Genomic DNA, 14,928 nt, shown 5'->3' with positions numbered 1-14,928 from the left:
ATAGGTTTCAAGAGAGTAGAATTTTTTTTCTGCCTCAATCACTGTTGTATCTCCAGTGCTCAGATAAATGCCTGGCAATATTGACACCTGCTTACTGTTTATTCTGCATCAAGATTCACTTCCCATCTGTCCTGTTCTCCGAGACAGATACATTAATTTCCTATTGCTGCTCTAAGTAGTTCATGTTTAGCAGCTTCAAATAACACAGATTTACTCTCTAACTTTTCTGAAGGGCAGAAGTCCAACATCAGTCCTAGTGGCCTGGAGTCAAGGAGTCAGCAGGGCTGCTCCTTTCGGAGGTCGCCTGCGTTCCTAGGCTCCTCGTTCCCTCCTCCATCTTCGGAAGCGTCATCCATCTCCTTCACTGACTGGGTCTGTCCTCGCATTACCTTTTCTGTCTTTGACCCTCGTGCCCCCCTCTTATCAGACCCTTGTGATTACACTGGGTGCACTCAGATAATTCAGGATCATCTCCTCATTTCACAATCCTTAATTTAATCACATCTGTCAAATCCCTTTTGCCATTTAAGGAAACGTGTTCACAGATTCCACGGAGTAGGTCATGAACACGTTAGGGTTGGGGGGAGCCTTATTCAGCCTACCACACCAGCCTTTCTCAGCCTTGGCACTGGTAACACTTTCTCGACCGGGTAATTAACGATCTGCTGTGGCGGCTTGTCCTGCGCGTGGTTAGATATTTAGTGGCACCCCTGCCCTCGACCCATGAGATGCCGGTAGTACCTCTCCCCCTAGTCGTGACCAGATGTCACCGGTTGAGACCCACTGCTTCACACTATTCCGGGGATCATTTAATAAAGCAAAGCTAAGCACGTCCATCTCCTGCATAGAATTCTCTATTTGTTCCCCTATTACTTTCAACAGAGTACCCATACTTCTTAGCACACCATTCAGGTTTTCCATCGTCTGGCTTTGCTCTTGGCCCCATCTGCCCTCACTCCCTATCCTCTTGTCCTCCAGATATTCTTGTGGATCCCCCAAATATGAGGTTCTCTCACACCTCCTGGCGTTGTAAAATCTGTTTCCCCCTATCTGCCTAAAAATCCCCTTCTCCTATCCTTTATGCAACAAACTTTTATTTACGTCTCCTCAAAATTTAGCTGAGATGTCGGAAAACCGAGGTCTCCTCCCTGTGTCTGCCGGCAGCACCCTGAGGTTACCTGTCGGCACGCTGGTGTTTATTTCCTCTTCTCGCTGCACTACTTGGTGGGCTGTTTAGATCTCTGACTTATATCTGTATCCATGGATCTAGCACTCTTCCTGCAACAAATTAGGTGCCCAAGAATTGCATTGCTTTTTGAATGAATGAATAAATGGCGGATTTCATGCCTCAACTTGAATACGCTCTCCAGTGCCTGAGACCGACGAAGAATATTGCTCCAAGATATTGACAAAAAATAACCTGCTTTTCTATTTCAAAATAGAAAATGAATTAATTCTCCTATCCTCTCTCATGGAGAGAACCCCTCACAAAGAGGTTATCTGGGCTCTTTTATGATTGTTTAACAACTAGTTATTATTTTCCCCCAAATTAAGTTCATGCTCAGAAACTACCTTTGCTTACTAAATATGCTTAAATTAAGAAATAAATTAGAAAAATCCCTTCCATGGAGAATCTGGCAAAATCAAAGCACCCAATCCTAGATTTCGCATCACTGTGAAAAGGCTAGGTATGTCAGGGCGGTTTCGTGAGTTACCCAGAAGCCCATGGTTGATTCTGCAATTTAGATTTTGACTTTGCAAGCAGAAAACTGTCACCTGGCACTTCCAGCCTTCACAATGGAACAAAATCCACTGTTTTGCAAAGTCCCAGCATTTGGTATATGCTTCAAACAATGAAAGTGTCAAAAATGGTTTCTGCTGTTGTGCATTTTATTCTTCTTGTAATCTAACGTTAAAAGTTTCTCTTAATGGGTATAAACTGGAGACTCTTTAGTAAATACCACTGAAAACACCTGCACGTAATGTTCACTAACGACTGTTTCCTCTATTCAGAGCTAAAATTAAGAGGGTGTTCAGAGAGGATGGATGTTATCTCTCTACCTGTTAAATATATTCAGGTAATTTATGTAAAACACAGAAATTAATGAAATATCCCCCATGCTACATTTTTATCATTCCAACTCCAACTAAAGATCTGCACACAGACCTTGTAAGGAGAAGGGTAAAAACAAAGTTTCATTATCCAGAATATGTTAAAACTTAATATGCTAAAGGAAGGTTTTGAGATTGCCTTTAATTCCCATATAAGGCTGACTAAAAGGTGCTTTTCCTCTAAACCACCATTTCATAAGTTGTTCCTAAAAATATTTGATTGAGGGCTAGTGTCATGTAAGTGATGTTGGTGAAAACATTTGGCTAAGACCTTGGCTTGCCTGGTTGAATCCCAACTCTGTGACCTTGAGCATGTTACCTAACCTCTCCTTGCCCCTCTCCGTTCCTTCATTTGTAAAGTGTACCTGGAAGGTTTCTTAGAGGATGTGCATTCAATTAGGGCTTAAAAATTGGGAGAATTTCAGTAAACTGGGATGAAGACAAGGTTACAAAAACGTGAGAATAACAGCATGAGCCAAGAAACAGAAAGTACAGAGCATATTCTGGGCAGAGCAAATAGAATTTATCTTAATTCCTTGAATTTGTGGTGTGTGTTTTCAAAGAGCTTTCACATATGTTATGCTACTTGGGACTTAAAACCAAAAACATCATGTGGAGGTTTATAGGAAAGGTATATTTTATTTTACATAAGAAAAAAGTGTGTTTTAGAGAAAATGAATGACTTTCATAAAGTCGTCAATAACGCTTAAGAAGAAATCGAGTCTATACGAGGGAAGGTTTGCTTGCAATGGTGGGATGACTGTCTATAAACACTGCAGATGCAGAGTGCATGCGATTTCGCTCTTAATTGCACGTAAGGAAGGATAAAAAAGAGAAGTATCCAAAGACACAGAGTCTCGTCACAGATAAACAAAACCTGGCTTGGCCTTGCAGGGGCACATCAGTGACGTCTCTCAGTGTCTTCAGTGTTACTCCCCAGCTCTTACTCAGCTCTCTGGAGAATGGTAAACCTAATTCAAGTTCAAGATTTTATTTGATCCAAATGTGCCCCAGTACACAACAGCTAAAGAGAATAAGTTCATGATGAATCAATCAGATGAATGAAGATTGTGGTGGCGTTAAAATATGTTCACAAGTTATTTGATACTCCTCCCTTCCAGGGATAAAGCTTAATTCCCCTCCTTTACCCTTTGCGGGCTGTACCGAATGACTGGATTCTAATGAACTGAAGGAGTGAAGGTGTGAGCGCGCCACTTCAGAGACTAGGTAGTAAAGGCCATTACAGTACAGCTTCCTCCTTGCCTTCCCACTTGGATCACATACGGTGGGGATGGCGCCTGCCATGTCAGGAAAACAGCCAAGCAACCCTATGGAGAGACCCGTAAAATGAGAAACCAAAGCCTTCTGCCAAGGGCTATGCAAGAGAGCCATCTCAGAAGTGGATCTTCCGGCTACAATCAAACCTTTAGATGACTGCAGCCCTGGCCAATGTCTTGGCTGCAACTGCTTGACAAGCACTGAGCCAGCACCATTGAGCCAGACCCCTGCCAAATTTTTGACCTGCAGAAACTTTGAAATAACAAATGGGATAATTTGTTAGGTAGCAAAAAATAATGAATAAAAAGGTAAACGTGAATAAGGTGTATGAGGATTGTCTTCCATCAAAGGGTAAAGATTAATGACTGAATCTGGGTTGTAGGGAATAGGATTCTTCTTTGATTAGTTAGTAACTTGACCTAGAAGAGTAAACAACGATTAAACAAGAAGGGCTTCTCTGGTGGCGCAGTGGTTAAGAGTCTGCCTGCCCATGCAAACGACACGGGTTCGAGCCCTGGTCTGGGAAGATCCCACATGCCTCAGAGCAACTCAGCCTGTGGGCCACAACTACTGAGGCTGCGCTCTAGAGCCCGCAAGCCACAAATGCTGAAGCCCATGTGCCTAGAGTCCCTGCTCTGCAACAAGAAAGCCACCGCAATGAGAAACCCGCACACCTCACTGCAACTAGAGAAAGCCCGCAATGCAGCAATGAAGACCCAACGCAACCAAAAATAAATAAAATAAATTTATTAAAAAAACAAAAAACAATTAAGCAAGGAAGTACAAAGAATTCTAAACCTGATCCAGCTAACTTTTTACCACTGATCTCTCCCTACAGAAAGACTTATTAGTTTTCAAAGTTTTGAATTCAAGTCTTTAGTAATATACTTTTTTTTTAATATTAATTAATTAATTTCTTTTTTGGCTGTGTTGGGTCTTCGTTTCTGTGCGAGGGCTTTCTCCAGTTGCGGCAGGCAGGGGCCACTCTTCATCGCGGTGCGCGGGCCTCTCACTATCGCGGCCTCTTGTTGCAGAGCACAGGCTCCAGATGCGCAGGCTCAGTAGTTGTGGCTCACGGGCCTAGTTGCTCCGCAGCATGTGGGATCTTCCCAGTCCAGGGCTCGAACCCGTATCCCCTGCATTGGCAGGCAGATTCTCAACCACTGCACCACCAGGGAAGCCCAGTAATATATTCTAATTCAAGTCTCTACTACATATATTTTTCTGGTTAACGACAGCAGTGGTATGCTTATTAAATCACTTATAAATTGACACTGTTTTAATGTGCTGTTTTAATTTTCAAAAATGATTAGATTTTTTCATTTTCTAAAAAATTGTATGGAGTCCTTATCTTTATGTATTTACATGCACACATCCTTGTGTAAATTTGAAAAGCTATGCATTGCCCTCAAATTTATACAGAGCCCTGACTTTTACAAAGCAATTTCAAATAGCGTTCATCCCAAAATAGAATGGTTGCATGAAATTTGGGTAGGGTCTCGCTTAGTTCAGCTATCAAAAAATGAAGAGGATTTTAATATACACACTAAAATATATTTGGCATATGAGGCCACGTTTTCTAAGACATGCTAAACCTATACGAGAAAAAGCAAAAGCTGCTTGCTCTAAAACCCTCCTCTGACTCCTGCGCCCACCCACGTCCAAAGAGGGCAAGCAAAGGCCTGCCAGGCAACCTCGGATTTTAGGACAGAATGAGAGGATAAGGTCCAAAATGGTGTACGGAGCAGCTCAAAGACAAAGGCAAAACCTCAAAGCAAAGAACAAGTTGGAGCTTCTGAGGTTCCAATTGCCTCCGCTTTCACGATTCGGCCCCGGTGGGTGGTAGGTGGGCTGCGCCAGATCTCACGTTTCGCTGCCTTGTAATCCCGCGTCCGGGCCCGGGGCGCTGAGCCACTGCGCCTGCGCCCGGGAGCCCGGCCCGCGGACGGGGGCGGGGCTTCCGGGGCGGGGCCGGACGCGCGCGAGATTTGAAGCTCCTCGGGGCCGAGGTACGCGCCCGCGCAGAGGTGAGGTTGCGCGGCAGTTTTCTCAGCAGGGCCGTGCAGCCTAGTGGGGCACCGGGCGGCCCGAGAGATGGTGGAAGGACCGGGCTGTACTCTCAATGGAGAGAAGATTCGGGCGCGAGTGCGCCCGGGCCAGGCGGTGACGGACATGCGGGGCCGAGCGCTGCAGAGCCCGGGGGGGCCCGGCTCGCCGTCCTCGGCCTCTGGCGCTGCGGGCTCCTCACAGGTGAGACGCTCCCATATCTTGCGAGGGGACCAGCAGGGCGAAGTGGAATAAAAACCCCATCGGGTTTACAGGGTCCGAAATGTCATCTCTTTACTCTGGCCCAGCCTCCCTGGGGCCCCGCGTTCCCGAAAGCTGACCTTGACTTCACCGGAGGGAGAAGGCCGTGCTATTGCGCCTGCGCAGTTGAGAGCTGCTGGGCCGCTGGGCTAAGGGTGCGGTGGAGACGCCCGGGCAGGGCGGGAGTGACGGAAGGTGTTTTATTCCGGGTCACGTCACTTCTTTACAGCCCAGCGAAAGGTGGTTCCTTCTGTCTAGAGCTGCATTTTCTGCTGTTAATGTTCTCTGATCTCCGCGCCCCCTGACGTGTTTTTTTCTTCACGTTTTTAAGACAATAAGCTTTGTAGGATACAATTCTAGCTTCTCGCTTGCCTAATACTCTGCAATTGAAAATGTATCACAACTAATATATAATTCTGAAATTTCACATAGAAGATTTAGCACCAACCTTCCCACTCAACTTAATATTGCCGTCTAATGAAGGGGCAGTGAAACCCATTCTGGTTCCCTTAAGTGAATTTATTGCTTTTTAAAGGAAATTGTAGCACAGCTTCTTGCCACTCAGGCATGCATTCCAGATGGTGGGGTAGTCATTTGGTAAGAATTTAGAACTTAGAACGAAATGAGAATTGAGAATTTAGAACTAAAAATATTCTGGTTAAGCCATCGTGCCTTAAAAGCCCTTTAGATGTACGGATGGTTGTATTTCATGGATGCACGCATGCTGCGCTGTGCTTCAGTTTCTCCTGCAAAGCTTCACCATAGCCTTTGGTCCCGGAAGAAAAAGTTGCCTGCTATGAAATCAGCATATGCTTACAACTTGAAAGAAATGAGGTTCTAAGTCTGAGAAAACACATTTTCAAACTTGGAAAAAGAGTAAGTTTTTGCATCTCCTTCCAGTTGCCCTTGTATTTAATTTATTTTTGACTTTATATGTCAGTTAGTACTCTGCACCTATTCTTTTATTGTAGCGTTTCTCTCAAAATCATTTCAGGGTGCCACAGAGATGGATCTTGAGTGGTCTCTTAAGAATATTAACGTTTAGAAAAATCACTCATTCAACAACATTTTGAATACTCAAGGAACCTGGGGAACAAAAACTAACACTTCATCTTGTGGAGTCTATTCTTTAGTTGGGAAGATACACAGACATTCATTAAGGAAGAACAGAAAGAAATATAAATTGATAACTTCTCTAAAGAGGAGATACACGGTTCCATAAGAACTTACAGGAAGTTCAGGGAAAGCTTTGCTGAGAAAGTAACAATTAAGCTGAGGTATGAAGGATGAGGAGATATGCAGACCTGAACTGAAGGCTGGCGGGCGGAACGCTTCAGGCAGAAGAATAGCAAAGGAAGAGAGCTGCGAATGTATGAGGGATCGAAAGAAACCTTGTGGGGCTGGAAAAGGGAGGATGAGATAGAAGGAAGGTGGTTTGAAATAAGACAGGATTGGGATGGGTGGGTCGGAGTCAGACGCTGCGGATCTTTGTAGACCTGGGTAGGGACTCTATTCATTTTAGGAGTAATGGGGGTCTTTGAAGGGTGATAAGATCCATTGACACTTTGAAAAGGCCACTCTACCTTGCAAAGGTAAAATAAAAAGAGTGGAGGAAAGGCAGGGTAGACGCAGCTCCCTCGGTTACACGAGGACTGTAGGAATCCAGGGCGGCGCGCCTGGACCTTGGAGGAGGCTGCTGGTGGCGGAGGTGAAGAGAAGGGAACAGAGTCGCTATTTCGGAAGTAAAGGCAGCAGGGCTTGGTAACTGTGGCATGAATATGTTACAGATATCATCATTGACATCATTCAACAATAATACATTTTGTATTAGGTCTTAAGCTTGCTCCCGAGGATATAAAGATGAGTTAGATAAACTTCCTTCTGTGAGCATCCCACTTAGTGTTTTAACTAGACATCACCTCATTGGTATTTAGGCCCAAACAGCATGCACATTCCCTTTAGTTTGTGATTATCTTTAGTAGCAAGGCGTAAAGTGCTTTTGAAGAACTGTTCCATTTCATTTCCTTACTAGAGATAATAACCCCATGATAAAGGATTAACCTGATTCTACAGATGAGGAATGTGAAGCTCAGAGTGAGTTTAAATAATTAAGTTAATAATTTAAATAATCAAGATCACATGACTAGGAAGGGGTGAACCAGGGTTTGGCCTCCCTGCTTTCAGACTCCAAAGCCTACACTCCTAACCATAGATCCCCTCAGTTATAAACGGTGCAGTAGGAAAATGGCTAATTCACTGTCAGGAACACCATATTGCTCAGCATATAGTGGTGATTACTGATTAGCCAGAGAAGTGAGACCTTAGGTTTTTGGCTGTGTCTGCCACCGTTTTTAGCTTTGTTCAGTTTGGTTGATTCTCTTACCTAATTTGATAATCCTAATGGCTTCCATTCCCCTGTTCACAGTGCAGCCTGGTAATATAATACAAACGCTTAGTCAATGGTTGGGCAATTATTAATATCACTTGGAAGCATTACTAAATGAGCTCTATACCCCTTAAATAAAAAGCCTTGAACATAAAGCTGTTATGCTTAATACCTTGACGTAAAGAGGTATTAAAAGTTAGAAGAGGTCTTTATGATTGGGATCAGGAATCTGGTTCTGTGGGAACTGGCTTTGAAAATCAATGTGGAATGAATAATCCCTTTGTGAAAATCAATGTGGAATGAATAATCCCTTTGTGGTTATTGGGAATATTCTAAATATTTTGCCATGGCTTCACTTTCTGGGCCTTTGATCTAAAAAAATAATAATCTTTATCAACATGAAGGGTTCTTTGCATTTTAGAGGGTTGTTAGATCCATAGTAAATTGCATCAAAACATGGTAGGTTGTCACAGGTCTCTGGCATGATCATTACTGTAACAGGTAATGATCCCGTGTTTTCTAGGCCTTTATGCCAGAGTTAAAGCTATTTAAAGGTGTCTGCTACTGGCTTGAAGTCATTAGTTTTCACAAGGCAGCAGTTGAAAAATAACTGCATACAATCTTCTTTATATTGCAGTAAACAGGAAAAAATACAAAGGAGAGTTAAAGAAATATTAATTGGCTATTTAAAATAAATGATTTAAACTCCAGATAATCATTGTACCAAAAAAAACACCTCCGTAGCTACCGCCGTAATGAACCAGTTACTGTGGCATATAGCCTTCCTCTTTGCTGCAGTTTGAAGTTCATAGAGAACACGTTTTAAGGCATGTCTCCCTGTGACAAGTGATCCTCATTTTGAAGAAGAAAGGCTCTCCATGGAAGGTCCCGGCATTTGCTAGTCCTGCATGCACTATATTATTTCTCTGAGTTTTGATCCACTGTCTTGTCAGCATAAAATTATGCAACTCTGTAAGTGCACTGCATAAAACTCTGTTGGAGCTTTGGAACCTTATGGTACGAAACAACATTGGAATATAAATGAACATGTCTGGTTAATGAGCTGTGAAGAGTCAATCCTCTGATGTTAATTGTTGGGTGTATACAATATTTTAGTGAAATTGGTGTGTGATCTGCATGAGTTTTCAATCTCCTTTCACAAAACAGGATATGACACGGTTTATTTGTAAGTATTCCTCTCATGGGAAACACGGTCCTCTGGCTACTCTGTCACTCCTTAGGCATTGATACATGTAGCGAGCTCTGCCTCATCTTGATCCGCCCTTCACGGGCCTTGAACAGAGTAGGCGTTTAGTAAACATTTGGATGGAGAAGAGCGAAGTTTTGAATAGTGCAAAAGTAGTTTTGATGAAGGATTTAAAAACCGATTCAGTTCAGAATCTTGCTTTATGAGTATGTATTTTGTTATGTATGTTAAATGGAAATTCCTATGACAAGAAAATCGTGAAGCCACATAGTAAAGGTTTTCCTCCCTCCTTTCTCTTCTTCATAGTGGGGGGAAAGAATCATAGCTCATTTTTGTTGCCATTCTGTAAAGGAAGGAGCTAATCCACAGAGATTCGTTTTCCAGCTAAATGAAGCTTACTTGTTTAAATCCAAAAAGGGGTTTTAAAATTGCGTTATAGTACTTGCTTACCTTCTTCAGTGGATACTGATAATGGTTTCACCTTAATGACTCAGGATCATTATTATCAGCACTCAGCATTATATGGAGTCATGGAACAAGGGTCAACAGAGAACAGATAACAGTCTTACGGATGAGGAAACTCAGGGAGATGACTTTCCATGGCCATTGGAGCTTTCACCAAACAACAAAGTATTGGGGGTGATGTAGAGAAAAGAACACATGACTATCTTGATTTTGAATTCCAGCTCCTTTGTTACTTCCTCAGCTGGAGGTGCTTATACTTACATCTTTGCTTATTTGGTCAGGATTAGATTAGAGGACATATAAAACTCTGAGCTTAGTGCCTAGCAATGTAAAGTAAACGTCCTGGTAATTGTTTGTTCCTTTTTCTCCCACGTCAGGGCTGTCTCACCAGACCCATTTATCAGAGGCATGACCTATTCCCTTATGAAGGGGTGTAATCTTTTGGTGCCCTCGTATTGTGTATAAAGCATTTAGCCTCTGAGTAAGCGCTTATAACCTCTGCTCTTACAAAATTGTAGAATATATTTTGATGAAAGGGCCTAAAGACCTCTGTTTGGGGGCTTAGAGACCATTTTAAAATTAGGTTCTTTGATGGTTTAAATTGGTAGAGAAGTGACTTCTGATTACTGAAAGTGTTGTCGTATTAGGAAAGTAAAGCATGTGGGAGACAAAAAGGAGGACAGACTATGAATGTAAATATGGTATTATTTTCTTCCTCTCTGGGGAAAATATGTAACTGCACTAGAGCTGAAACATTTATCTATGGAAAAGCCTTATTCTGTTCTGAAAAGTTCATCTTCCTCATTCACCCATGGATAGGCAGGATAAATGGTAATCAGCTCAATAAATCATGTGCTGTCTCCGAAGATATATGTTGTTTTGACGATTTCATATTAAGCCACTTGAAAATGGGAAGGTGAACCCTTCTCAATCATACTTAAAATTGTGGCAAAGGAGATTTTCCTCTCTATTTCAGGGGAAAAAAAAAAAGGATGAAATGTTCAAATAATACTGTAATAGGATTATAAGGGCCAAAATGAGAAAGTCAAGTATATATTGGGCCATTGTGTATAGTTACAGCAAAAATAAGGCTTGTGGAAATTAATTTTTGAATTTGGACAGCTGAAGCTTATACAAAAAGGTGATAACCCCAGATTCCACAGTAGGACAAGTGAATATCTTGTAAATCTATGGTTTATTGCAAAAGCCTTACCCAGTTTGTACACAGGCGCTCTCAAAATAAATGGAACAAACCATCACTGGTACACCAGAATTTCCCCTAAATGGAGTTTTTAAAAAACAGTAAAAATACATGCCGGTGCTTGAGATGGGCGATTATAAGTTGAAATTTTTATTTTGCCCTGAGTATATTATCTGAAGCTGATTATTTTAGAAATGATAGTGTACTGGGAATCAGGTGATTTGGTCAAGTGCTCACATGATAGACAACTGGATAAAAAGATCTTTTTGTATCACCTCTCTCAAAACCCAAATAAGGTATTGGAATAGATGTTTTCAAAGCAGCCATTTAAATGCTAAGTAAACATCTTAAATAAAAACCAGGACAGGCTGGGACTGGTCGCTGAAAATACATTAATCTTTTCCTAAACCTTCCCATAAAGTTCTTTTTACTTTATGGGAAGCTCTGGTAAATATAGTATTTTACATCCATCTAGCTTTTGGTAGTCATGAGAATTTGGTCCTCCTACATTTAAGCCTCACTCCATTGAAGATAATTAGAAAATAAGAGACTAGGGTGTTAATAATTTTCAAAGGAGATAAAACAGGTGGTAGAATAGAAGTTTTTGCCAAGAAACCTTGGGAAAGGTAAAGCAAGATGAGGATGATGGGTGGGGAAGACAGCAACCCTGTATTTTAAAGCCACACTCATTTTTTTTTTTTTTTTAAATAAATTTATTTATTTATTTATTTATTGTTGGCTGTGTTGGGTCTTCGTTGCTGCGTGCAGGCTTTCTCCAGTTGCGGCGAGCAGGGGCTACTCTTCGTTGCGGTGCGCGGGCTTCTCACTGCGGCGGCCTCTCTTGTTGCGGAGCACGGGCTGTAGTCGCGCGGGCTTCAGTAGCTGTGGTGCATGGGCTCAGCAGTTGTGGCTCACGGGCTCTAGAGCGCAGACTCAGTAATTGTGGCGCACGGGCTTAGTTGCTCCGTGGCATGTGGGATCTTCCCGGACCAGGGCTTGAACCCATGTCCCCTGCATTGGCAGGCAGATTCTTAACCACTGCGCCACCAGGGAAGTCCCATTTTTTTTTTTTTAATTGTTTATTTATTTATTTATTTTTGGCTGTGTTGGGTCTTCGTTTCTGTGCGAGGGCTTTCTCTAGTTGTGGCAAGGAGGGGCCACTCTTCATCGCGGTGCGCGGGCCTCTCACTATCGCGGCCTCTCTTGTTGCGGAGCACAGGCTCCAGACGCGCAGGCTCAGTAGTTGTGATAAAGCCACACTCATTTTTAAGAGGGGAAAGAAGGAGGAATCTGATTAATCCCACAGATGTTTCCTGAATTCCAGGCATTGTGTGAGGCTCCCAGGGATATTAAACACCAGAGCTACTTTTCCCCAGGAGCTTATGGACAAATAAGAGAGAAACACAAGACAGATCATCATTCAGTTTGTTCAGTCCCATCATAGTGGTTGGTGAAAACACTGTGCTGGGTTTGGCAGGTTGAAAACCTCAAGATGATTCCTCTTTCCAGTGGGGAAATTCCAGAACCAGAGAGAGGGACACACAGTACATGTGAGCAAGGAAGAGGTTATACTAACATGTCATTTTAAACCCAAGCACCTCATCAAGTATTAAAAAACGAATTCTGGGACTTCCCTGGTGGTCCAGTGGATTGGCACTAGAGTTCATCCAAGAAAGAGAAGAGAAATCGGAGGCAAATGTTCTGAGGACATGGTGGCACGTGTCTGTCGTTCCTGATGCTAGACTCTCCCACAGGTTTTTTTTTGTTTGTTTGTTTTTTTGTTTTTTGGTTCGTGCAGAACTGCAAGGCTGTCACTGTTAATTACTCCTGTGCATTTGTTCATTGGTCTCTGTAAGTCTGTGATTGATTCCGCAGTTATTATTTTGCAAAGGAGAGATGTAAAGCCAGTTCTCTGAACTTCAGGCAGTTGGGAAAGTTTGGCATTGGCTGTAGCCATTACAACTGTGAATGGATTTAGTGGAAGAATAGTGTCTGTTCATGCCTTCATCTGCTTGGGCTGCTATAACAAAATACCACAGACTGGGTGGCTTAGATAACAGAAATTAATTTCCTTACAGTTCTGGAGGCTAGAAGTTTAAGACCAGGGTTCCAGCCAGTTGTTTCTGGTGAAGCTGTCTTCCTAGTTTGCTGATACCACTTTCTTTTCACATGGCCTTTCCTCTGAGTATACAGGAGGAAGAGAGTGTGTTCTCTGGTGTCTCTTCTCTTCTTATAAAGATACTAATCCTATTGGATCAGGGTCCCGCCCTTATGACCCGATTAAACCTTAATTACCTCTTAAAGGCCCTGTTTTCAAATACAGTCACAATGGGGGTAAGAATTTCAACGTAAAGAGTGTTGGAGGGGACACAATTTAGTCCCTAGCAACTTGCAATCTTTTTTTCTTCTTTTTAACATCTCTTATTCCTTTATCCCTTTGAGCTAAATACTACAGTTGTGTCTTTTTTTTTTTTAAACAAGGACCAATTTAGTCAAAGAATAGAATGAACGTATCATCTTAAATATATAGGATGACAGATGTCTGTAAACCAAAAGTCTGAGAATCACTGAATGGTAACATCCTAACATAAGTGGAAGGAAAGTTGTGATTTGCTCACAGACAGTATCTAAAACTGTTTTATAGTTTTATGATACCAGTATCCATACTGCCCAGCTTAAGAAAAAGAGCATTATCTATGTCATCATTTTCTATGTCATTATGTCATTGTTACTTGGAAGTCTAGTCAATTGATTTCTTTAAAAAAAAAAAATGATAGGTTGGCAGGGCTTCTCAAGGGATATCTAAACTCAACCCATTCCTTTCCTTCACCCACAGAAGAACTGAGATTTTATGTTTATAATTTCCTTGATCTTCTTGATAATGTTCAGTTCATATGTTGTAATTCTAACAATATGTTGTTTGGTTTTGCATGCTGATAGGGAGAAGGAGTAGTGGGTTTCTTTTTCCTTTATTCTGAACACTGCAGTTGGGGAGGGAGAGGGGCGCAGACCTCAAATCAGATTCTCCTCCTCAGGGGGACCCCAGGCTTTATCTCTGATCCCCCGTATCCCACAAGACCATGAAATTGAAGCTCTCATTCCTTATGTCTGGTAAAATGCCTTTCTGATAAAAGCTGGCTTCTTACCTTTGGGGTTCTCTCTCACTTTTACTTGGCTTGTGACCTCTTATTCTTCCTTACTGGCTTACAAGTCAAAATGTCTTGTTTTCATATTTTATCCACCATTTTTAGCTGTTTGTATCTGAATGCTCTTCCGAGGACCTTGGCTGCACGTTGGAAATGAAAGACTCTGTGCCCTAGTTTTTAGCTTTAAAACATTCACATCATTTTTCTGTGCTTTTCATATGCACAGAGCGATATGGTCCTGGAAGAAAATTCATTTTGATTGTGTGCCAGTGACTTTTTTTCCACTTAATTTTTATTTGGCCTCTCTCTTTTCAAATGACTGCCTAGTAATTTGACAAAATGTATGTAAACAGCTGATTACGTTACTTGACTTGTTGGAGATTATTCTTCTCATTGGATGTACCTGGGCATGAAGTAATATAAAAACATTAAGAATTAAATTATGATTTTTGTTTCGAGTTTGTGTGTGTTTACATATGTGTATGTATTGTCTCCTAGGCTGCTGCACTGAATAATAATAAAGATTCCAGCCAGAATTTCTTGAGACTGTTTAATGGACACATTTACAGTGGCGTGGAAACTTTGGGGAAGGAGCTCTTTATGTACTTTGGGCCAAAAGCTTTACGGTAAGGTAAATCTGTACAGTACGTCGTATCTCTGTGTTTAAAGATGTGTAGAAGGCTTTTCTTGCAGTTTGCTGCATGTCACGTTGAAATACGTAGAAAGTACTCCGTTTTTAAGAGAGCTCTCATACAAGAGGTTGAGATTCTATCATGGAAAGCAATAAGCAGAAGAAGAACAGATTGTGATGTCATCGTTCCTTGGA

At 41.9% G+C, this 14,928-nt stretch overlaps 1 protein-coding gene across 1 annotated transcript in view; it reads left to right on the top strand.

The window, feature by feature from the left end:
- The first annotated feature begins 5,393 nt into the window (after positions 1–5,393).
- Positions 5,394–14,928, top strand: part of NEIL3 (nei like DNA glycosylase 3) — a 41,503-nt gene continuing 31,968 nt past the window's right edge. Inside the window, exons 1-2 of the mRNA XM_036838472.1 lie at positions 5,394–5,640; positions 14,601–14,728. Of these exons, the coding sequence (XP_036694367.1) occupies positions 5,485–5,640; positions 14,601–14,728 (284 nt within the window). The 5' untranslated portion in view covers positions 5,394–5,484. The remainder of the gene's footprint in view (positions 5,641–14,600; positions 14,729–14,928) is intronic.

This window comes from Balaenoptera musculus, chromosome 21 (assembly GCF_009873245.2).
Source record: "Balaenoptera musculus isolate JJ_BM4_2016_0621 chromosome 21, mBalMus1.pri.v3, whole genome shotgun sequence".
NCBI classification, from domain to species: domain Eukaryota; kingdom Metazoa; phylum Chordata; class Mammalia; order Artiodactyla; family Balaenopteridae; genus Balaenoptera; species Balaenoptera musculus.
This window is presented reverse-complemented; position numbering and strand designations above follow the sequence as displayed.